This window comes from Spermophilus citellus (genome assembly GCF_964194105.1).
Source record: "Spermophilus citellus genome assembly, chromosome: 10".
Lineage (NCBI taxonomy): Eukaryota > Metazoa > Chordata > Mammalia > Rodentia > Sciuridae > Spermophilus > Spermophilus citellus.
Genome location: NC_138197.1, coordinates 130,062,187 through 130,085,395, shown reverse-complemented (window position 1 = coordinate 130,085,395; position 23,209 = coordinate 130,062,187). Strand labels below are relative to the sequence as shown.

Here is a 23,209-nt window from a genome sequence, read left to right as displayed (position 1 = left end):
TAAACAGGCAGGAGGATCATTTGACATTTGAGGAAACTGAGAAACACAGGGATTAGGTGTCCTAGATAAGGGCATCTGGTTGGTGACAAGTTATGCCAGGAATGGGATTCTAATAAAAATTAGGAACTCTGGCCTGAGTCTCAGTCTCCAGGCCCACACACTGAGGAAACAAGGAAAGAATGGGAACGACAAAGGAAATGGCAAAATTCTCGTCTCAAAATATTTAATTTTGTTTTGAAAAGGATACATTCCCAGCTTCCCTCCCTACCACATCACTCCGGCCCACCAACAGTGACACACTCACACGCACACACGCACATAAGGCCAATGGGCTGCTCTCTGTTCTGCCCTCTCCAGCTGGGAAGAAGAGATCTTCTCCTTGCCTCCTTCCCCCAACAAAGGTAAAGGAGAAAGGGGGACCGCTGGAATGCCAGCTCCCAGGGGAGGATGCAGAGCCCCACACACTCTATCACATCACATGCACTTAGAAAAATAAGACCAAGTGGTGTTCTGGCATCCCCAGCACCACAAGATAGCAATCTCCACCTGGAAGTCATCTTTGCCATTTTCTAGAAAAATTTATTGCACTTAATTAACAGGTGTTAAAGGAGCTGGGATGGAGCTTTGCCATGAAAATTAGGAGCTCCTCGGCCCTTTGTGTCATAGGGAGTGAAACTCCAGGGCCATGTGGAGAGCTGCCCAGCACAAAGGGGCCTTTCCCACAGGCTCCCACACTGACCATCCGGCCTCAGGCTGGAGGACTACAGAAGTTGCCTGTTTGGGGGTGAGGGGAGGCGTCTGCAGCAAAGTATGCAGACCTCACAGCACGGTGTGCAGACCCAAAGTTAAAGTTCACTACTAAATGCCTTCCCCAACTGGCAGGAGCCAGACAGGCAAAGCTCTTCCTTTGACAGAGGACAGGATTACCCAGGTCCTCCACAAGGTTGCCGGCTCTCTAAACTTGTTTTCTATATCTAGATTTACATTTATTTTATGTACATTCTTGCAACATTCTAGTTCATTCATGATTTGTCTGTTCTGAGGTTGCAATGGGGTGGCCAGGAAGTTGAAGACAAGATGCTCAGGAAGTTGACAACACTTCCCGGCCCAAGGTGAACCCATGGAAAGACAAGTTTAAGCCAGCTTCTCTAGCCCCCATGCTAATTAAAAAAAAAAAAAAAAAAAAAACCAAAAAAAAAAAACCCTCCCAGGTGTTCTCCAGAATATGTCAAAGATCTGAGCACGGGAGCCTAAATCTTCAGCCACTGACCCTAGAGGAAGAGGGCCCAGGAAGGAGTCAGAGAGACTCCCATCTCCAAGAGCAACTAGGCAGGCACTAACCCTCTTTCTGTAGGGTCTTGGTTCCTAGGCCAGGGGAGGAAACAAGCTTACCTAAGTACTTCTTTCCCCAAAATGTCAACCTCTGGACATGCTCCTTCCTGTTCCTGCCAGGCTCCTAACTTTTAAGGGGCTCTTCTAAAAGTCCAATGACCAAATTCCTTCTAAGGAAGGAACTAGTCATCTTCTGCCACGAAGGAAGAAGAGGAGCGCACTTCACAGATAGCAGGTGGGATGGAGAAGAGAGACATCAAGCCCCCATCCCACCCCCTGGGGTCCAAATATAGATACAATCCAGAGATAAAGTGTCCATCCTTTAAAAAGAAAAAAAACTGAAAAAACACAAACCTTGTATTTTTCTAGCCAAAGTAAATGAAGAGCTTTTCAGCTCAAGGCTCATCCACCAATAACAAAATGAAGAACTGCTCTCTGGGTGAGCAGCCAGCCCAGAGGGAGAGCGCTGGGCGGGCAGGTGAGCTGCCCGGACAGGACACGGACATGCTGGATGCAACTGCCCTGTGTGGTCACAAGAGAGTGAAAAGTGTGCACATGGTTTTTATAGAACCACAAAGTGAAAGTCAGGGGCCCAGTGGGAGGGGAGACCTCCCTTGGCCTCAGGGACCTTTGTCAAGTCCCCGGAAGAGGTGGGTGTGCAGATCCCTGGAGGGTCCCCTGGGTGCAGTCCACAGCCAGACAGCTTCCCCGGTTTTAACATCTGTTACAAAAAGTCTTTAGAGGTCAGGCCCAGAATGCCACCATTGTAAATAAAGCCAGTGTTAAGTACGACAAAGTGTACCCGTCACCTGTCTCCTCTTCACTCAGACTGCCCGCCCTGAGCAAACAAACAGCCATCTTGAGGGTTCCCAAACTGGCCCAAATGAGCAGAGGGTTCCACAAGTTTCCTTAGTTCATCTTCTGGGCAGAGCAAAAGGATAAATCCAGGCGGACAGAAGAGAAAGGAGCAGCTGTGAGGCAGAGGAGGCCATAGCTGTAAGAATGGCTCCACACTATGGCCAGGCGGTGTAGGTGGCCTGACTTCTGGGACCAAGACTGTGGGGACCAAGGTCCATGCAAATATCCCAAGAACCTGCTATCCCACAGGAGCTGCACTGTGACCTTGACGACTCCTGGCTAGGTGCTCTGCCCTGCTAACACCTGATAGCTTGCACAGGAGGAATCCTGATACAAGAAGTGAGAGGATCTCTTCTGCCTCAGGGAGAGTGGAATCTGGCCTGGGCCACACTGGTGAGCAGAGCAAGAAAAAAATGGAGCTTCTCAAGAAACAGGCCCCAGCTCTCACGCTCACAGTGTAAGGTAATATAGAGACCAGTTTTCTAAACACCATGCGCAAACTACACCTTGGGTCCAGGAAGGTAAAGCTTCCCAGGTAAGGGGGGTGATTCTTTTAAATCCAAGACAATGGTTACCAAGTGGAAAGAAACAACAGGCCCAGAGGCCAGTCTAGTGGGACAAATAAGAGTCAGGTGGCCTCCAGGACTGGCCTGGAGGAGGAGATAAAAAGGTCTCCCCTGCATTGGCAAAGAAGGCCCAAAGACCAGTCTCCAGGAAGCTGCTCCACAGCAAGTAGAAGAAGCCAGGCCCCAGGGCCTCCTCCCTGGCATCCAGAACTCAGACCTTAAAGCCCCAAGAGAAAAGGGGTGTGAGGGTTAAGAATGGCTGAGTGCACTTCTGCTGAAGGCCCCAGACCCCAACCCCATCCCAGACTGTGGAGACCCATTCCTGTGGCCTGGCACCCTGTGTATGCTAACAGAGGAGCAAGTGTGCCCTTCTACCTCCAAGGGAGATGGGGATGGCCTGTCTCACAGACTTTCTGGGGAGGGTGAGGTGCATGACAGCCACACACCAAGTGGAAATCCACAGGCTACCTGAGAAGACATAATGGTAACAATGATCATGACTCATTCTGCAGAGGCAGCCCTCGGCAGCCCAGGCTGGAAACCGAGGGAGAGTCGAAGGAAGCCTGAGCGCCCTGTGAAAGGAGATGTATACTCCAGAGGTCCCCTTCCAATTCAGCCAGGACATCCAAGAATAGAAACTTAGGCCGATTCACCCATCTTCGTAGATTCTCTTGTTCTCCCTGTCAGTGAGGAGGCTGACCCCCCTGGGAAGTTGTCACGTGCGCGGGCCGTGTTATAATGAAGCTGAGACGTGAACGCTCCTGGAGCACGTGCTCCACTATGCGCCCAGGACGAGTCCTAAGTCTCCACGCATGTGTGGGGTTCACGGAGCCCCCAGGCAGAGGTCTAAGGGGCAGGCAGTGCCCAGCCTGGGCGGGGCACGGGTTACAAGGGCCCATACTTGGTCTCATACTTGGACACGATGGTCTTGCACTTGCCCACCTCCTTGCGTAGCTCTGCTACTTCCGTCCGGAGGGCTGTGTTCTCCTTCTCCAGGAAGGCTGCACGAATGGTGATCTGGTTTTCCTTCAGGCGTCTGGCATCCCGTGACCTTTTAGCTGCCACATTGTTCTTCTTGCGTCTCGTCCAGTATTTTTCATCCTGTGGGAGAGTAGCCTCTGTGGGTTTCATCTTCCCTGTTAGGGAATCCAATCTTTTCCTCCTACCACCCAGATTCCCCTTATAATTCAGTGATGTAGCCAGAACTAAAGCTGGGACCCTGGGAAAGGAGCTACATGTGCCAAGAAACATTGAGGGGCACTGCCCTGTCCTCAGAGGGGCAGAATGAGAAACAGTCCTCAGGCAGTTGCATCGTGGAGGGAAGGAGTCTCTATTTACCAGTCGTTTTGGAGTGCTGCTTTAGCATCAAGCACGTTTAGGCACATCACTTAGTGTTTTACAGTAGTTAAAGGACGGTAACCTGGGTCTAGTCCCCTAAATTCAAATATTGGCTGTGCAATTTTATTAGCAGTAAAACCATGCAAATGCCCTAACTTCTCAGTGTCTCAGCTCTACAAGGGGAATAACAATAGTAACTACCTCATAGAGTTGTTTGAGGATTAAATGAGTTAGTATGTACACAGTGCTTACAACAATGCCTGGCCTAAAAGTGACATGTTAACCAGTATCGTCACCATTATTATTAGTCTTAGAAACCTCTTCAAGAGGTAAGTACAGTTGTTTCCATTTTACAGATGAGGAACTTGAAGCACCCTGGGTACTAGATAGTAAAGTGGGGCCTATGCCCAGGTCTGCCTGACTCCAAGCTCAGATGAAAAGTCCTTTCTCTCAGTTTTTCAGAGGAGAGGATGGAAAAACTGCGAAGTTCCCTCTTCCCATCAGTTCCTATGGAACCATCAGCTTGAGAGCTGCCTGGAAACGCCAACATATAAGCTGTCTCTGTCCTTCAAATGGAGACTCCTTCAACTCCAGTTCCAGTGGAGTGAGCTTTTGCCCAATGGATGGGCTAAATCCAGAGAGGCAGGACACTGACACCCCCAGAGGCAACAGAAATGAGAGACAAACTACAGGGAGTCACTGGAGCCAAACACTACCTGACTACATTTCCTTCTACCAAATTGCTGCATGATGTGGTTCTATACACTGAACTCATGTGTGCCCAAGGAGGAAATGTTCTCCAGATAAAATTTCATATGAGGAAGCACAATTCCCAGTCCTGTCCCCCATCCCAGTCCCCCCTCCGACACTCTTTATTTTTTTGTGTGGTGCTGATAATGGAATCCAGGGCCTGATACTTGATAGGCAAGCACTCTACCACTGAGCTACACCCTCATCCTACCCCCAATTCCTGAACAACTGTTACACCTGTACTTATAAAAGGACACCAGGTTACCTTCTGCTCATCAGGGACAAACACCTTCTTGGCCTTTTTGATCATGGGCTGGGGTTTCAGGTCTTCCTCGGCAAACTTATGCTTCCGAGGGTTGAAGAGCTCCCCACCTGGCACACTGGAGAGGACCAGGTCAGCAGGATCAGGGTTGAAGTTCACATCTACCTCCACACAGTTGGGGTCGATGGGACTGGGAGTCTCCCTCTCTTTTTCTAGGGAAGATTCTGAAAGACACAGAGGCAGGTGGTCTGGAAGTAGCTCACTAGACAAGAGAGAGTAGTCTCTGTGTCACCCAACCAGACATCTGCTGGAATCTCAAGGCTGCACAAACTACTGCTACTTAACAGGAAGAAGACCATGAAAGCACCAGCTCTTAAGTCAGGTGGGAGATGGGTGCATGTAGTACAATTCAAAAACATACACAAGATTTTTTTTTTTGCTGTGCTGGGGATTAAACCAGAGTCTTGTTCATGCTAACTACACACTCTACCACTGAGAATTCTTCCCTTTAGAAACAGAATGCTCTAAAGGAAACAGAGGCTCTCAAAATACACAGGATTTTTCAATTGTTTTTTCCTCTCAAGATATGTTAAGCAAAACATTAAATCATTATACCCATTTCCTGCGTCTCAAGTAATGAGAAACAGCTGAATTTCTTTGTGAATTACAATGGGCCAAGGACATGAGTTCCACTTTTGAGTCCCTGAGACACATTTGTCACTATGCTCGTCTTACAACTCTGAAAGAAAAATGACTGTTAACTTGATAGTCGAGGATACTAAGGCTCAGGAAACTCAAAGATTTCTCTGGGATCACACAGATTAATGACTGAACTAAAATCTGAATCTTGGCCTGGAAGACTCTGATTGCTTGTTCTTCCCTGCCCCATCTGGCTGCCATTTTATAGTGAACATTGGATTAGAGTCATTGGAGTTCAAAGGTTGTGTATTACTAGAGATAAGTGTTATATTTTTAAAAACAAACTAAACCTTTGGCCTCTTTGTTCAATGCTACTGATAGGAGTGCACAATATATTCAGTCAACAGATATTTAATGAACACCAACTATATGCCAAATACTGTCAGGTATTGTCTTTTTTTTTTGGTACTGAGGATTGAACCCAGGGTGCTTAACCACTGAGCCACATCAAGCCCCTGCTTTAAAACAAAACAAAACCCCCAAAACAACAACAACAACAAAAAAACCCCAACTTGTCAATGGATATTTATTTATTTATTTGCAGTGCTGAGGATCAAACCCAGAGCCTCACATGTGCCAGGCAAGTGCTCTACCACTGAGCCATAATTCCAGTCCCCCAGCCCTTTTTTATATTTTATTTAGAGACAGGGTCTTGCTAAGTTGCTTACTGCCTCACTAAGTTGCTGAGGCTGGCTTTGAACTCATCATCCTGCCTCAGCCTCCCATGCTGCTGGGATTACAGGCATGCACCACTGTGCCTGGTTCAGGTACTGTCTTACAATGACAAAACAGTACAACTGGTAAAAAAATCTCTGTTTCATGGAATATTATTCTAGTGGGAATGACTGACATTATACAATTTATTTTTTTAAGTACTGGGGATCAAACTCAGTGCCTCACACATGCTAGGCAAAAGATATACCACTGAACTACATTCCCTTTCCTTTTTTAAAAAAATTTATGTTGAGATAGTGTCTCATTAAGTTGTCTAGGCTGGCCTCAAACTGGAGATCCTCCTACCTCAGCCTTCCAGGTAACTGGGATTCCTGGCATACACTACCATGCCTGGCTACACAAGATGACATTTTAAAATATGTATAAAAATGTGAGAATAATGTAGACATTTGGGAGAATATTTCAGAAAGCATGAATATCAAATGCAAAGACCCTGAGGTAGGTGCTGGGTGGTATGTTCAAAAAATGAATGGCAGGGATGATATAGCTAGAGTGAATAAATGAGAGTAATAAGATAGATATGAAACATGGATATCATTAAAGGTAAACATATGTTTAATTCTAATAAAACCAGAGTTTTCAAGAGGGGGTGGGTTTGCCCTACAAGGGACATGTGGCCATGTCATGACTGGAAGGGTGCTACTGGCATCTAGTGAGCAGAAGCCAGGGAGGCTGCTACATGTCCAACAGTACAAAGGATATAAAAATTAAAATCTAAGTTCCTGCTCCAATCCCAACAACCACAAAACATTTTGTGGTCTAAGTGTCAATGGTGCCGATTTTGACTTTTCTCTTGAGATGGGAAGCCACTAGAGAGTTCGGAACAAAGAGAGGCATGGCATGATTACACACATCAACTCACTGTATCCTGCTAGAGTAGGTGAAATACCAAGAGTTCTGAGCAACAGAGGAGTGAATAAGCAGGGACCTCTTGGTAACTTGGGAATAGAGGGGCATGCCAAACTCCATACTTGCAAGACAGTCAAGGTATCCACTAAACGAAAATGCTATTCAAAGTGACACCATGTGTGCATGCCTTTCAGCAGGAAGCAAATGCTGACAGGAGAGAGTTTCAGTAAACAAAAGAGGACACTTTCCAAAAAGTGCATAAAAATAAGGGTTGGGGGCAAGAATTTTGAGGAATTCCCTTTTCCCCGTGGATAGCTCTATTGACCAAATTTAGCAAGTTACTTAACATGACTTCCATAGCAGGAACTTAGGAAGAGAGAAAGGTAACAGTTCTGTTATTAATTTGACTGAAACAGTATTTTTGGAGATCTGTCAATATAAGGTTTTCAAAATTAAAATCAGGTCTGGGGTTGTAGCTCAGTGGTAGAGCACTTGCCTCGCACACGTGAGGCATGACATGATTACACACATCACGTGTGCGAGGCACTGGGTTTGATCCTCAGCACCACATAAAAAACAAATAAAATAAAGTTGTTAAAAAAAAGGTACTATGTTACTGTTAAAAATTTTTTTCTAAATTAAAATCAAAGACTGATAACTAGAACTCCCATATACTAATGGATACAACCACTGTGTACACTTTAACAGTGTCTGCTTTTGTGTATGGCATCTTTCACTCAACTTTGTGAAGATCATTCATCACGTTGCTCATGACAATCATTTAATTTTCAGTGCTGAGGAATACTCTATTACATGAACACACCAGTTTATCCATTCTACAGCTGAAGAGCATCTACAGAGTTTTCTAGTTTGGAAAATCTGAACACAATGGATTTATTGTCAATTTCAGCTATAAAATTGGTATTTTAAGCCAGGTACAATGGTGCATGCCTGTAATCCCAGCAACTTAGGAGGCTGAAGCAGGAGGATTGCAAGTTCAAAGCCAGCCTCAGCAACTTAGTGAGACCCTGTCTCAAAATAAAAGTAAAAACACAAACATTAACAAACAAAAACACCTGTTATTTAAAAAAAAAAAAAAAGTTTTTAAAAAGAACTCATACCTTTACAGTGGGGGGCGGTGGCATACACCTGTAAACCCAGTCCCTCTAAAGGATGAGGCAGGAGGATTTCAAGTTCAAAGCCAGCCTCAACAACTGAGTGAGGGGCTGGGGATGTGGCTCAAGCGGTAGCGCGCTCACCTGGCATGCGTGCGGCCCAGGTTCGATCCTCAGCACCACGTACAAACAAAGATGTTGTGTCCTTCGATAATTAAAAAATAAACATTAGGGGCTGGGGATGTGGCTCAAGCGGTAGCGCGCTCACCTGGCATGCGTGCGGCCCAGGTTCGATCCTCAGCACCACGTACAAAGATGTTGTGTCCTTCGATAATTAAAAAATAAACATTAGGGGCTGGGGATGTGGCTCAAGCGGTAGCGCGCTCGCCTGGCGTGCGTGCGGCCAGGGTTCGATCCTCAGCACCACATACAAACAAAGATATTGTGTCTGCCGAGAACTAAGAAAAAAATAAATAAATATTAAAAATTCTCTCTCTCTCTGTCCCCCTCTCTCTCACTCTCTCTTTAAAAAAAAAAAATAAACATTAAAAAAAATTCTCCCCCCCCACCTCTCTCTTAAAAAAATTGTTATTAAAAAAAAAAAAAAAAAACAACTGAGTGAGACTCCGTCTCTAAAGAAAACATAAAAAAGGGCTGGGGATGTGGCTCAGTAGTTATGCACACCAGGGCTCAATCCCCAGTACCAAAACAAAAACCAAAAACCCCATAAAAAATAAAAAAAACCCTCATACTTTAAATACACATCAAAATATCTATAGATGAAATGATAAAATAGCTAGGATTTGATTGGAAACACCTGGTTATTAATTAACAACTGAAGTTGGGAGTTGGCTATATGGAAGGTCATTATTATTGTTATTGTTATTTAGTTGTAGTTGAACACAATACCTTTATTTCATTTATTTATTTTTATGTGGTGCCGAGGATCGAACTCAGGGTCTCACATGCAAGGCGAGAGCTCTACTGCTGAGCCACAACCCCAGACTGGAAGGTCATTAATTATTATAGTCTCTTGCTATTTTGTTTTTTGGTGCTAGGGATTAATCCAAGGCTTTGCATGTGCTAAGCACATGCTCTATCACTGAGCCACAACCCCAGCCCCTTATGTTTGTTATTTTATTTGAAAAATTTTCTATACTAAACATCAATTTAAAAAAATAAGAGCATGAGAATTTCCTGGGTGTAGGTTCCCTGGGTGACAAATCAGGACATATCAGCTTGTATAACCTCTAATTGAGCCTGTAGAAAGCTCTGCAGAGCCCACTGAGACAGGAGTTTGTCTCCCCTGGTAGGTTAATGTCCAAGGGTCATAAAAACAAACCCCTACAGGCAAAACAGAACAACAAGAGGATGAAGGGCGTATTCCGAAGATGTTTTACAGGTGGCAGGAATGCCTTCTTTAGACCAGTGCCACCTAAGCAGTACCTGCCTATAGAGACATATATCCTACGCTCAAGTGCTGCCTCCACTACCTACCAAGTATGTGACCTGGGAAAGGCACTTCTCTGTGTATCAAGGGGCTTCACAGGTTAGTTTCTTCACCTGCAGAACAGGGATAATAGTACTAATTTCATGTGGTTCTTTTGATGATTTTTGATGTATTACTGTCTGACACAGAATAAAGCAAAATAAATGCTAGCACTTACAATGATAATTATGATGACAACAATGGCATTAATGATACTGCCTAAATGTTCTGATAATTTGTTGCAAAATGCAGGTAATTGGGATAAAACAGCAACATCAAGGATACACAGAACAGGATTTTCCTCCTGCAAAGCTTCACACCTGAAAGACTGACTTCACTGTCCTGATCATTTGCAGCACATCAACCAATAGAAGACCTCTGACTGCTGCTGGTGTGACTACTATTTTATCTCCAGCTTCGGGGAACACAGCTGGAAGGTGGGGATCAAAGGGTTCCTCCACACTGCAGCCTACCAGGATCTCCTTTCAGAGGAGTGGCTCACTGGGTGTGTGGACATAGTCGTCCTAAGTGGGAAGTGGACTCCTTAGATGGGACAGGTGGCCCTGCCCAAAGGCCTGTCACCAACCTGTGCTGGATACGGTTTCAGAGGGTTGAAAGATGGCAGTGGAGGAGGATGGCGGGGATGCTGTGGAAGAGCTGGCGGACTCTTTTCCTTCTAGCTCGGCCACAGGAAGCAACAGGTTCTGGGCCAGTTGAGTAGGGCTGGCAGGGATGCCATTCTCCAGCAGGAACTCATCCAGGTCCATGTACTCCAGGTGGAAAGACTCGCCGTCGTAGGGGATGGTCTTGTCCCAGATAGGTGGCATGAGGGAGGCTGAGACAGCCATGGTACTGGCTGCCGCCGCCTCGTCCTCCTCCAGCTTTTCCTTCCCCTTTTCCTTATCTGCAAACAAAATTTGTGATGAGACACCACACAAGAGGGAAACTCGGTCCCAGTAGGTGGGCTGTGAGCTTCAGGACAGATCCATCTTTCTCCAGTCTGATTCCATCCCATGCATTTCAAGGGCCCAACCTGTGTTCCAGCTACAACCTGGTGCTTTAATCAGTGGCTAGTCTCCTTTAGAGATGGCATCACACCTCCTTCTGTGCCTGGCCTTTCTTGAATGCTAGCCACATGCTCTGAGGCCTGATGTGAACCAAGGGTTAATGCAGGATAGGCTGTGGGAACAGCACCTGCTGGAGAGAGACTTTGAGGAAGGGTATAGAATTTTTTGCCTTTTTCTGATTTTTTTTTTTTTTTTTTTTTTTTTTAGTGTGGAAAAGGCTAAGGTCCTCAGGCCAAGAACTTTTGTGTTCTACTCTCCTGCCTCCTTCAGTCTGCTTCTCCTTAGCAACTCAGGGCTGCCGCTCATTAGCTTTGTGATATATGACCTTGGCCATGTTACTCAGTATCTTCCACTGTAAATAAGGATAAAGCAGCCTCTTTGGTGAAGATTAAACATTTGAAAATACCGGTATAAAGTCCAGGCAAACAGCAGGTGCTCACTACTACTGTGAACTCACTGAAAGCAGGGGTTATGTCTGGTTCAGTTCTGGATGACAGGGTCCAACAAAGAGGTAGACAGACAGTGGGCTGTCTACCCCACAGACAGGAGAAATCAAATACCAAAGGAAGATGCGTATACTGAATGAAGAATACTGAATTTACAAACAGAATTCACTTTAGGTTTACTGAATTGAGAGAATCTGGAGCTGTCTTTTCAGGACCTTTTTCAGAGCAACCATTTCAAGAGACCTTTATTCCTGAATAAACAGAAAAGACTAAGGGCAGGTTTTCTGGGAGAAAGGAGAAGCATGGAGCTGAAGATGATACTGCTCCTATGAAAAACAAAACTAATCAGTTAGTAAGGACCAGATTCCACCTAATTATCTTAGTGAAAAAGTTATAAATGTGGATATCCAAGAGAGAGCAATTAAGAAAAAAAGACAAGAGAAAAATGTGACAAGACTGAAAGGAAATCAAAGTGACAGAGAGGCTAATCAGTGAAGTGGGAGAAAAAATCATGACAAGTTCATAATGGGTTTTCAAAATTGAGAGAGACAACTTTGAACTCTGGATTTAGAAGTGAAAAGGAGAAATCAAATACCATTATGTTGGAAATGTAAACCAGTCATGCATGGATTCCTAGACCACAATCAGCCAAAAAGCAGCCTGTTGGTCCAATAAAAATGGACACACCTAGTGAGTTAAGAAGATGGAGTTTTTAGCAAACATAATTTGGTCATGGCTTCTAATATGACTTAGTCTGAATTCCTGAAACTGTATTCTGTACCAGGACTTGGTTTACAACTAACTGGAAAGTAAAAAGCCCATGGCTTTTGGGTTGGGTGGGCCAGATGACCTTCTTGCTCTTCTCCCTTGAGATCCTGACACCATATTCTACACAGAAATGACTTCTGTTGGGTGGGGGCACTTGGGATCAATGGAAGCAGAAGGGTGTTGATTAAAAAAAAAAAAAAAAAGCAGCTGTTCTGAAGGACAAGCAACAGTAGGTTCCAGGTTTTGCCTAGTCTAAATATTCGAGAGTATTTTAAATCAATACTTTTTAAAAATTGGTTTTAATTTTAAGAGGATTTGTTCATCACTCAAATAGGTGACAGTATTGACACCAGTGATTGTGTTCATTATAGTAGAAAGAACAAACTGAGAGCCATAAAGCCATAAAGCCTTGAGAAAGCATCCCTACCTTTCTGTACCTCAACTTTCCTCAACTGCAACGTGAGGGTAATACCCTACAGGGCTGTGATGGAAGTCTACATGAAGTAAGATCATGTCAAACTGATCTGTGAACACTCTGAATTACTGTTATGGATGGTTATTATCTGGTAATCTTAAACAAGAACCTGCCAGATGTGAACACCTGTCCTTGAAGTTTGTCTCAGTCCCAAGATTTGGAACAAAGCATTATCTTGAAAACAAACAGAAAGGTCTGTACACAGGAGGTCCTGAAGCAGGAGAAAGCCTGGCTTCACCTGATGTGCTAAAGCTATTTATAACCCAACAGAAACAGCCATAGGAACGGGAGCCTCAGAACTCATCCAGGAAAGGAAGAGAAATGGCATTTTTAAAAAGAAAATTAATTACTCAGGTCTGACAATTTTCAAAAGGCCCATCCCTTCCCAAATCCCTAAATTACACTGATGGGTCAATGTAACAATCTAAAGGTCTCAGAATGAAAGTAGACCTTAAAGCACCTAAACCCCACTATAAGTAGCACTCCTGCTGTTGCCTGAAACTCATCTCCCAGGCCAAAAACCAGGGCCAAACCTGCTTTCCACAAAGGCCCCTGGGACCTGGGCAATAAGATGAAACTCAGTCCTGCTATGTGTGGTTCCAAAGCCTATTGTCGCCCAAACCAACCAAGTGAAGGATCTCACTGGCCTCATTTTGGCTCTCATTCCACCCCTGCCTCCCCCAAACCTGCCCCGCTAGAAGGTGCCCTGTAGCTGGCCCCACACAACTCCCCTACCTGCACCTCAGCAGCAGCCCATAGATACCTATTAGAGGATTTAATAGCTGGAATACTCACCCCCTGGAAGGAAGACTTGTTCTCCCCCAGAAAGGGACAAGGCCATATGCACAGACAATCTGCTTAGCAGACCAATGCTCTTCAAACTTTGGTGGACTATGAAACCACAGAGGGTGCTCCCTAAAATGCAGAGTCCTATCCAGGATCCGCAAACTGGGTGGGGCCCAGGAACCGGCATTTTAGGCCAGCGTTCCGGGTATTCTGATGCAGGCGGCCCCAGGGGAGGCGCCCTGGAGCGCCATGTAAGTGGCTGCTCCGGTCCCCCTGTCTCCTCTGTAACCCCTACACAAACTCCACTTCACGCCCCCATCCCCTCTCTTCAGACCCTTCCCCGCTAAGCCCCACCCGTCCCAGTCTCTCCGGTTCGCCCTGTCTTCCTCTCCCAATCTCCGGCCTCGTCTTGCAGGCCCCTCGTCATCCCGGGGCCCCATCCCCCTCCGCTGGACCACTTCACCCCGACCTCCGATTTCTCCAGCCCCGCCCTCACGAGGCCCCGCCCCTGCAGGAACCCCGCCCCCAGGCACGCGCGGATGCCCCCCCTCACCGAGGCGCGCCTCGCGCGGGGGGTTCTCCATCAGCTTCTTCAGGACCAGAGGGAAGGAGCCCGGCAGGCCCCGTTCCCCAGCTGCGCGCCCCGGGCCCGGTCCCGCCTGCGGCTCCACAGGCGGCTTCTTCCCGCCGCCCGTGTCGGACATCGTGCCCTGCGCCCTGCTCGCGCGCCTCACCTCCCCCGTCCACCCGCCCCCCGAGATGGGCCGGAGCCGCGCGACCCGCCGCAGCTGCCGACACGGGCGGCTCCTGCGCAGGCGCGCCGCCGCACCCCCGCCTCCCTCATCCGCGCCCCGCCCGCGGACAGGCCCGGGCTATATTTATTATTCATGAGTCCAGGCCAGCGGTTCCGGTCTGCAGCTTTGGATTGGTGCGTTCCGCGAGGGGCTGGGCGCGGCCTCGCGGGCCGGGATTGGCCGGGAGGCTAGGGCTAGTGAGACACGTGCGGGGCCAGGTGAGGTGCGCCAGCCTGCTCGGGGTCCCTGGCTGGGCCCTGCTGGAATCTGTTTTGTAGGCCTTCCACGGCGGCCGCCCGTTCCCCAATGCATTCTTCGCTCCCCGTCTTCGTAACCTTCGCCCTTCTCCCAAGCCACTGCATCGTCTTTTCCCTCTCATCCCACTTTCGCAACCTCCCGGACGCACCACAGGAGGCAGGCGGGGCTGGAAGCGCTAGGCAGGCCTGTGGGTCACGTGGAGCCGCAGCCGAGCCAGGCCGCGGGGGGAAGGCACAGAGCAGCCAATGGGGGGTGGAGGGCGGGGCCGGCGTTGGTGCACGAGGCGCCGCACGTGCGGGCTGCGGCGGGGAGGGGCGGAGGCGCTGGGCGGGCCTTAATGTTCCGGGGACTCTGCCCTGGGTCGTGGGACAGGGACGCAAAGCCCGGCCAGCACTCCTCCTCCCACGCGACCCAGAGGTTGGCTGAGGGCAGGCAGCCTGCGGGTCCCGGGTCCCGGGTCCCCGCGGTAAGGTCTGCCGGAGCAGGCTTGGCAGCCGCTGAAACTGGTGTCGGATTGCCCACTGATCCTGGCTACTGGAGCGGGCGTGGCTGCCAGATAAACACTAGCGTGGAAGGAGCGTTCGTGAGGCCCAGTCCAGAGCCAGGGCTCGGGTCACGCTGCCATCCTCCCCCCACTAGCTTGTGACCTTGGGAAAGTCCAGTGGCTCCACTTGAGCCTGTTTCTTCAACCATGAAATTAGGAGGTTGGGCTAGAGTATCCACAGACCCAAACAGCTCTGAATTCTCTTCTTTCCAAGATTGCCCCTACCTTTTTCGTAAGTTAAAAAAAAAAATTCTTTACACAGGTATTGATCCCATCCCACATTTTGTGGCAGAACCATCCCCTCTTAAAATATAAACACTCCCTGGGATTTCCTCAGGAACCGTGTAAAACGAAGGAACGGACGGATGTAAAACCCTTACAGGAAGCTGCTCCTAGGGAGCCCTCAGAACTTTCTACCTCCGTAGTACAAATCATACCGTGCTTCAAACCCAAACAATACTAGACTTTCCCAGTTTAAACACCCAGAGGGGACAGGGACTTTGACTTGTTGTCTTGTGTCCCTTCAAGGGATCCAGGCTTCCCGTGGGAGGGGCTGGGGAACAGCAGAAAGGTAGTTCTTGGTTCCTGGGGTAGACGCAGGAATGCAGCACAGCTGGCTGAAAGTTGATGGAATCAGAATTTCCCTGGGAGTTGAGGGGAAAAAAAGTTGAGTATGGGGCTGGGGATGTGGCTCAAGCGGTAGCGCGCTCGCCTGGCATGCGTGCGGCCCGGGTTCGATCCTCAGCACCACATACCAACAAAGATGTTGTGTCCGCCGAGAGCTAAAAAATAAATATTAAAAAAATTCTCTCTCTCTCTCTCTCTCTCTCCTCTCTCACTCTCTCTTTAAAAAAAAAAAAAAAAAAAAAAAAAGTTGAGTAGCTGAGCAGGCCTAGAAAGAAAGCAAGAAATTTGGAGGACTTGGTAGTGGTAGGGACAGGATGACTGGAGTTCGACTCCAAAACTCAGGTTCCTATAGTAATACTAATTAGACTTAGATCACTTTCTGAATCTGATGCCTCCAGTTGATTGTGTCACCTTTCTGGACTCCTATATAAGGAATAAATACCTAAATGGAGTAAGGACAGGATCTACATTAGAGTGTTTCCATGGGCCAATATGTAATTGTACAGTTGCAAGCTTGCAACAAATGATAGTTAAAATTTTGCTAAAACTGATGGGTATAGATCCACTGTGGAAATAGTATTGTGTTTAGAAAAACCTGTGTGTTGTAAAATTGTTGTTAGCAGGAATTCTTAATGTGGCTAAACTCTTTAGGAGAAACTAACCTAGAGCTCTTTTGAAACAAACTTCAAAGGGCCAAGTGCTCCTGAATTCAATCCCCAGTACCCCTAAACAAAACAAGAATCTACTGCTTGTCTTTACATTTGTCAGTAGTGTGGGAATAACTCTATGGTCTTGCACCTTCTATTAGTGGAGAAATGAAGCCAATTTCTATAGTGTTTGTGAGCCCTATGAAGAAAAGAAACTCCATAAAAAGAACATCATTACCTACTTAGCACTTTCAAGGAATGAAGTGGTACCTTCTGTAGCAATAGGTTCTCAGGAAGTACAGGTCCTGGGGTAATGGTGATACTGGTGATTTGGGAGGCAGGCCTGGGGAATGACTCCCCTCACCCACTGAGTAGCCATGTGGCCTTGGGCAGATGATTTCAATGTCTCAGTTATTTTCCTCTTGGAAACAGATGGAAATGCTCCCTCATAAGGCGGCTATGAGGATTATCTGTGATAGACAATGTCAAATGCCCAACTAGAACAGTAATAAATAGGATGGAGTGTGTGGGCACCCACTCTTGCCTTCAGGTTGTGTTGGGTTATAATTTTGGGTGTGACAACCAAAGGTTTGATTATAGAATCTAAGTTAGAGCCAAAACAGGATGAGAAAATGTCTTCCTTTCCAGATTTGAACTGGATTTGAATTCTGTTCTTCATTGTGCAGAAACCTGCTAACCAACCCAACCTGAGCTCTAACAAAGCCCAGCCATCTGTGGTCCTTGCTAGTACCAAAAGCAGGCAAGCACACTAGTGTTCAGGATAGTAACAGTAAATATTTCTTGGCTTGCTTCCTGTGGTTGGTGCTGGTAGGAGGGTTAACAAAACCTTTCAGAGCCAAGTTCCATACATTTGGAGCATTATTAATGTTAAATAACAGTCACTGTGATTCACAGTGGAACCTGGAATAATAAATGTGAGCCATCTTTCTGTAAGTCCTCCAGCACCATCCTCACCAGCAGCTCTTTCTGGCCTGCATACCTATGGCTGCGTAACTCTGGGCTCTAAGGTGCGTATGCCTTAGGTCTCACTGTGTTCTAGGGGAGAAGTGGTGGGTGGAGGCTCTTTTAAAATTCTTGCCCATCTCTTCCAGACACTCAAGAGGACTTGTTTCCTGTTTGGCTTGCATTTTGTGCACTCCCAGGGTTCAGATTACACATGGAATTGCCATAGGAGTGCTCTTTCCAGAGAGAAGCCCTTACCTCCAGCCTCTGCTACCTCTCAACAGCCACCACCTGACAGCCCTGGTTTCTCCAGCCAAAGCTGTTGGTGGTACAGTGGTAGGGTGCAGGCTTCAGAGCCTGACCACCTGGTCTGATTCCTACTTCAGTTATTTCCTGTGTGATCTTGGGCATCATACTTGACCTTTCTGTGCCTAAGTGTAAGAAATAAAGTAGTTGGTAGGCACAATGCTGAAGTCATTCTTTCAGCAACCTAGCATTGGGTCCGATCCAATGCAAAGTCACCTGGAAGAGGGCAGTGATTGACACTGCCATCAGTGCATGGTGCATAAGCAAGTGGTCAGTTAAAGTTAACTTGTACCATAATTCCATCTTGAGTTGTTCTGGGGATACTGCATGCCTCCCACCAGCCACTTCTCCAGGAATAAGTGAGGGTGAGTGGGCTCTTACACACAGGGACTTATCAGTCTCACTTTAGGACCTTAAAGGCTTTGTAGGCTCTCACCTTCTGGGTCTCTCCAACCCCATCTCATCTTCTCTCCCTCTTGCTCTTCTTCCCCTTTTATTCCTTAGTCAATTTAGTCTTTCTTTTTTTTTTTTTAAGAGAGAGTGAGAGAGGAGAGAGAGAGAGAGTGAGAGAGAATTTTTAATATTTATCCTTCAGTTCTCGGCGGACACAACATCTTTGTTGGTATGTGGTGCTGAGGATCGAACCCGGGCCGCACACATGCCAGGCAAGCGCGCTACCGCCTGAGCCACATCCCCAGCCCCTCAATTTAGTCTTTCTTGACCCAGGAAAGAACCTTTGCAGATGATGTTCCTCCAGACTGAAAGTTCCTTATGTAGCAGGCTCTTTCTTCCCCTCCAGGCCTTAGCCTAAATGTCGCTCCTCACAGAGCTTCCCCCCCCCCACCGCACACTGCACCCCAGTTGCTATCTCTTGACTGTCTCTCCCCAATAGATTGCAAACACCATTGAGCCAGTACAGTGTTCATCTCATTCACACCTGAGCCACAAGTGAAGCAAATGCTCAAAAAGCAAATGATGAATGATTGAATGACCAAGAAGTTCCGTCCGGAGACATGGTTTTAGAGACCAGGGAGTCCTATAGGTAGACGTGAACCTGGAAGGGGGAGGAACTGGACTTGACCCCCTTGACAACTGTGTGACCTTCCCATCTCCAAACATCTCTTCATCCATAGAATGAAGAATCAAACACACTCTCTTGCACAGAGAGTGACAGAAGTGTGCAGCACAATTCCTGGCACATGACTGACAGGTCATTCTTTCAGCAACCTAGCATTGGGTCCGGTCCAATGCAAAGTCACCTGGAAGCGGCAGTGATTGACACTGCCATCAGTGTCTGGAGCTTGGTGAAGAGTAGTTTCTCACATTTTTGATTGGTGAGGGGGAATAGGCAGAAGAAAGGGTTTAAGGTAAGAGGGAAGAAAAGAGGCGGGCCCACTGGGCTAGGTGTGAAGCTTAGTGGTGGTGGAAAGCTTGCCTATCATGCATGAGGCCCGGCTGGGTTCCATCCCTAGCACTGAAAGAGGAAAAAAAAATAAAGAAAAAAAAAAGGCTAGTCTACTTACTGGCCTAAAGGTGGCCAATCTCTCTCAGTTAATTTTCAGAATAGGAAAATACACTTTTTAGAAGGTTGAAGTGAGTATTAAATGAGTCAACACATCTAGCACACAGAAGATCCCATCCCATTTCCTTCTCCCTGGAAGCAAACTCCACACATTTTCAGTTTTGCCCTGGTTCCCCCAGGCTGTAGGGGTCCCCAGATGGACTGCTACTCAGGGCCAAGCTCAGGGCCACCTGGGCCATACTGAGTCCACCCTTATTCCATTACTTCATCCGCCCAGAGGACCATACCAAGGTCCACTCCCTTGCACTCTGCCTCTGTCCCAGCAAGTCCCCTTGTTACTCTGCCTGTTATCCACATCTGGGCTGTCCCATTTGGTGCAGGGCCAATGGCACCATGTCCTGGGAGCCTCAGCATGCATTTCCAAGGAGACAGCCCTGTGTATGTGCACAAACTTGTAACATTCAACTCTTCAAAGGAAGGTGGAAGAAGGGAGGGAGGGTAAGATTGCAAATGTGATGCAGGTGGAAGGAACGTGCCAGGCCAAGCTGCTTTTTGCCTTTCAGAGAAAACAGCGTGGCACTTCACAATTTATACCACTTTCATGTGGGACAACTCATTTAGTCATGGCAGCAAGACTGTGACACAGGCATCCTTTTCCTCACTTTAAAGAAAGGAGAGTGGGAGGCAAGTCCACCCAACCAGTGGGTAGCAGTCCTGTCTCTGGAAGCTCTCTGCTGTCTTTCTAGGATCTTTCTGCTTTGCCCAGATGTGGTCATGGTTTAAGAGTGCCCTGGGGTGGGGACCTTGCCTGCCCAGCTCAAGTTCTTGTTTAAAGTATGCATTCATGACTCACAGCTCTCTAAAAGGGAGGCCTGAATAAGTGGAAAAGGTAAGAAGATGGGCAGGGGTGCCTCTGAGCACAGCCAAGACTCCAGGGCTTGAGAGAAGGTGGGGTACAAGGAGCTAAGGGTATGTGTAGAGTCTTGGGTCTCAGCGTCTTTCCAGAAGCTAAAGAAGAAAGGAACAAATGATGGAGTAAGCATCTGAGACTGAATCACTCTCAGAAGAGGACTCTCCGGAGACAGAGGGAGCAGAGGAAAGAAAAGTATGATTAGGGCTCAGGGTCCAGAAACCAGGAAAGGGAAACTGAGTCAGGGTATGGATCCACCCTTTTGCTAGGCATGTGATTCTCTGTCCGAAGGGAAATTATTTGAACTGGTGGCCCAGAGGAAGGGCCTCTAAGAAACCAAGGGAATCCCAGGTTTGGTCAGGCTCCCAATGCAGGATGAGAGAGAGGCAGAGGTCTGCACAGACTGCACTAGAAGGCCCAGGAACAGCAAGGGGGAGAGCGGCCCCACGTGAGCGTCAGGGGTTGTCTTGAACTAGAAAACCACCACGAGGCTGCAGGAGAGCAGTTCTGCAAAGGCACACCTAGAATTTCTCACACCATGTGGCTCTTCTCTGAAACCTGTCCCACTGAAGATATACTCTGCCCATAATGTAACTGGGCTGCAGTCACTAGGTGGGAAAAGGAGGAGAAGAGGGGAATTTTGTAAATAGTCTCCCAGGAGAAACCATCCCCTTTCACATAGAAGCAGCTGTGACTTCCAATTGAGGTCAAAGCCAGAGTGGTGGGAAATGGGGAAGGAAGATGCTTTGACCTCAGCCTTTCAAGTACCCATGCAACTACTGAGAATTGAGTTCACTGCGATGGGTGTGTTCTCATCTACTCTTTCAGGTAAACCATTTTTATTTTTAGAAATGGTTTGGAGAGTCTGAGAGCTTTGGAAAGTGGTGATTTTAGGGTGGAGGCAGTAATGTGGATGGGGCTTTGTGACACCTTTGGCTCTTCTGCCTCATTTTATCTCCCTAGTTGGCTACAGGCAATTGTCCTATGGGACCTTGTGCTCTTTCATTGAGGTATCACAGGAGGTGACCTGAGACTCTGGCCTACACCCATCAGACCTATCTGACCACACCTGACTATTTCTTAGCCAGAGCTTGTTAGCTCTTGGCAAAGTTCTGCCTGAAATCTTGGATAAGTTCCCTAAATGCTGGGACTGACTGCCCTCCACAGTGATGGGTAGAGACTCTTCAGCTGTTGCAGGGCTCTGCAGATTGACCGGCTCAGAGCCAGCAGTCGGCAGCTGCTGCCACACTTCAAAGGCCTTCTATCCTCATCTGAGGAGCAGCACCCTGAGTCACCTCTGAGAACCCTTCTTTGCCTAGCTAGGAGCTGTCCCGTGCAGTGTAGCAAGGCATTCTGGGACACATAGATAGGGCCAGGGAGGAACTATGCTACCTTCCCTCTGCTTGGACCAAAAAGGATACAGTTTGCCTTAACTTTTGGAAAGCTTTCCTGCTGGCCCTCCCCAGAGATGGCAAAAAGTCAGCTGTGGCCTGTTTGTGGGTGTGGACTCCAGCTGGGGTTTGTCCATTGGACTGGGTTGCAGGGGCCTTCCCTGAGGAGTTGGGCTCCTGGTGAGCAGCTGAAACTCCTTCTGTAATGCCCACCTTTTGAATCCAACATTGAAACCACAGGCTGTGGTCTAAGAGGCCTGGGTTCAACTATCCATGAGAGTGCCCTTAGGGAACCCTGTCATGAACTCTGGGGGCCACCCTCCTCTCTCAGATAGTGTCTCCCCAGGAACAGAGCCTGTTGTCCCTCCTTAACTAAAGCCCACGCCTGACCCTAGAGCAGTAAGAGGAGACCAGAGGCTGTCCTCTGGCTCCAAAGTTTAGGAGTGGCTAAGAGAGTCCTGCAGAAAGACGTCTTATGGGGACAACCAGGATGGTGAGAGAGAACAGGTGAAAGAGGCCTGAGAAAATTTTCCTGAGGGAACATCCTGGGGTCCTAAATCAGCTGGGTTCCTTTAAAGGCAATGAGGAGGGTCTGGGAGTGTAGTTCAGTGGTAGAGAATGTGCTTAGCATCTGTGAGGCCCTGGGTTCTATGACTAGCACTGAAAAAAAAAAAGAAAAGAAAAGAAAAAACAGATTAAGGTAATGAGAGAATCTCATCAGCAAAGAGCCTCTGATGTTTGGAGCAGAAGAGATTTGGAGAAACAATTCTCCCCAAATCTAAGCACTCTGGGCTCTTGGGTTTCCCAAGTAGGACTTGCAAGACACCTGGTGCTGGCTGCCAGAGCTGCCCCAGTTCCACACCCTCCTCTGTTCGCCCCATGTTTGCCTGTGGTATCCTAGGAACGCGGGACTAGGAGCCTTGTGGTCCTGTTATATAACAGCTTCCATCCCATCCTTGAGTTCAGCCCTCCAGTGGAGCTTCTTCTCCACACACAGGCTCTTGCTGCCCAAATCAACCATCTCTGCCACTCCTCTGCCTGTCCCCAATGTGCAGAGGGAGGGAGCTTAAGAAGCAATTAACATCAGCTGGATTCTTTCAACAGGGCACTCTCAGTTCTATCCTTGTCCCGTATGAGCACAGCACCTGTCAGTGGCTGCATGCTGGCCACGGCAGCTCTCCAAAGCCAGCATGCCTAATGGGTAGCCCCAGAGTTGGTGTGGCACCCATACACCTCCCCAGAGCCTTTTCTGCAACACAGCCCATCTTCTGTCCAGAACAGGTCCAAGGGCAGACCCCTGCTGGGGGGCCCTCCCTAGTCTGTCCTGCCACTATCCCTGTGCCTGAACCCATCCCTTTGGTACCTAGGCAGCCTGCCAATGCATACCTCCTGTTCTCCTACCTGTCCTCTTCTCTGGCCAAGGCAGAGAGTGCTCCAGCAGGGACTTGAGGACCTCAGGCATGTCCATGGCAGGGGCCACTCCAATCCGGTCACAGCTAGACATGGCCCAGCAGGAGGTGCTTGCTCCGGGAGTTTAGAAGCAGCTGGAGAGGCAGGGGCTGGCCAGGGGGAGCTGCAGACTAGGGAGGCAGGCGGGTGGGAGCCTGAGGCAGCCAATGGGCAGCACCAGCCCTGGCCCGGCCCGTCCACCCCCAGCTCGGCCACCTGCCAGCTCCTGCTGCAGCCAGGCCTTCCCTTCCCGCTGCTTGGCA

The 23,209-nt window shown here is 48.0% G+C and overlaps 1 protein-coding gene across 3 annotated transcripts; it reads right to left on the bottom strand.

Annotated features, from left to right (window-relative positions):
- Positions 1-206: 206 nt before the first annotated feature.
- Positions 207-23,079, bottom strand: TEF (TEF transcription factor, PAR bZIP family member). Of its 3 annotated transcripts, none has more exons than XM_081310332.1 (4): positions 22,899-23,079; positions 10,580-10,897; positions 5,110-5,330; positions 207-3,857 (listed from the first exon to the last, which is right to left on the bottom strand). In XM_081310332.1, exons 1-4 carry the CDS (start codon positions 22,999-23,001, stop codon positions 3,642-3,644), a joined length of 858 nt encoding a protein of 285 aa, XP_081166458.1. In that variant the 5' UTR covers positions 23,002-23,079; the 3' UTR covers positions 207-3,641. The 3 variants fall into 3 exon arrangements, with proteins under 3 accessions (XP_081166458.1, XP_081166459.1, XP_081166457.1); XM_081310333.1 differs by lacking the exon at positions 22,899-23,079 and adding an exon at positions 14,089-14,354; XM_081310331.1 differs by lacking the exon at positions 22,899-23,079 and adding an exon at positions 13,545-13,839.
- Positions 23,080-23,209: the final 130 nt, after the last annotated feature.

What these genes read in the sequence shown, in the direction of transcription:
- TEF (XM_081310331.1), bottom strand. Translation starts at nt 13,722, where the DNA reads ATGCCGGTTCCTGGGCCCCACCCAGTTTGCGGATCCTGGATAGGACTC. An exon ending in TGAAACCGTATCCAGCACAG is followed by an intron (nt 5,331 to 10,579) that starts GTTGGTGACAGG and finishes TGTGTCTTTCAG; the next exon opens with AATCTTCCCTAGAAAAAGAG. An exon ending in TTGTCCCTGATGAGCAGAAG is followed by an intron (nt 3,858 to 5,109) that starts GTAACCTGGTGT and finishes ACTCTCCCACAG; the next exon opens with GATGAAAAATACTGGACGAG.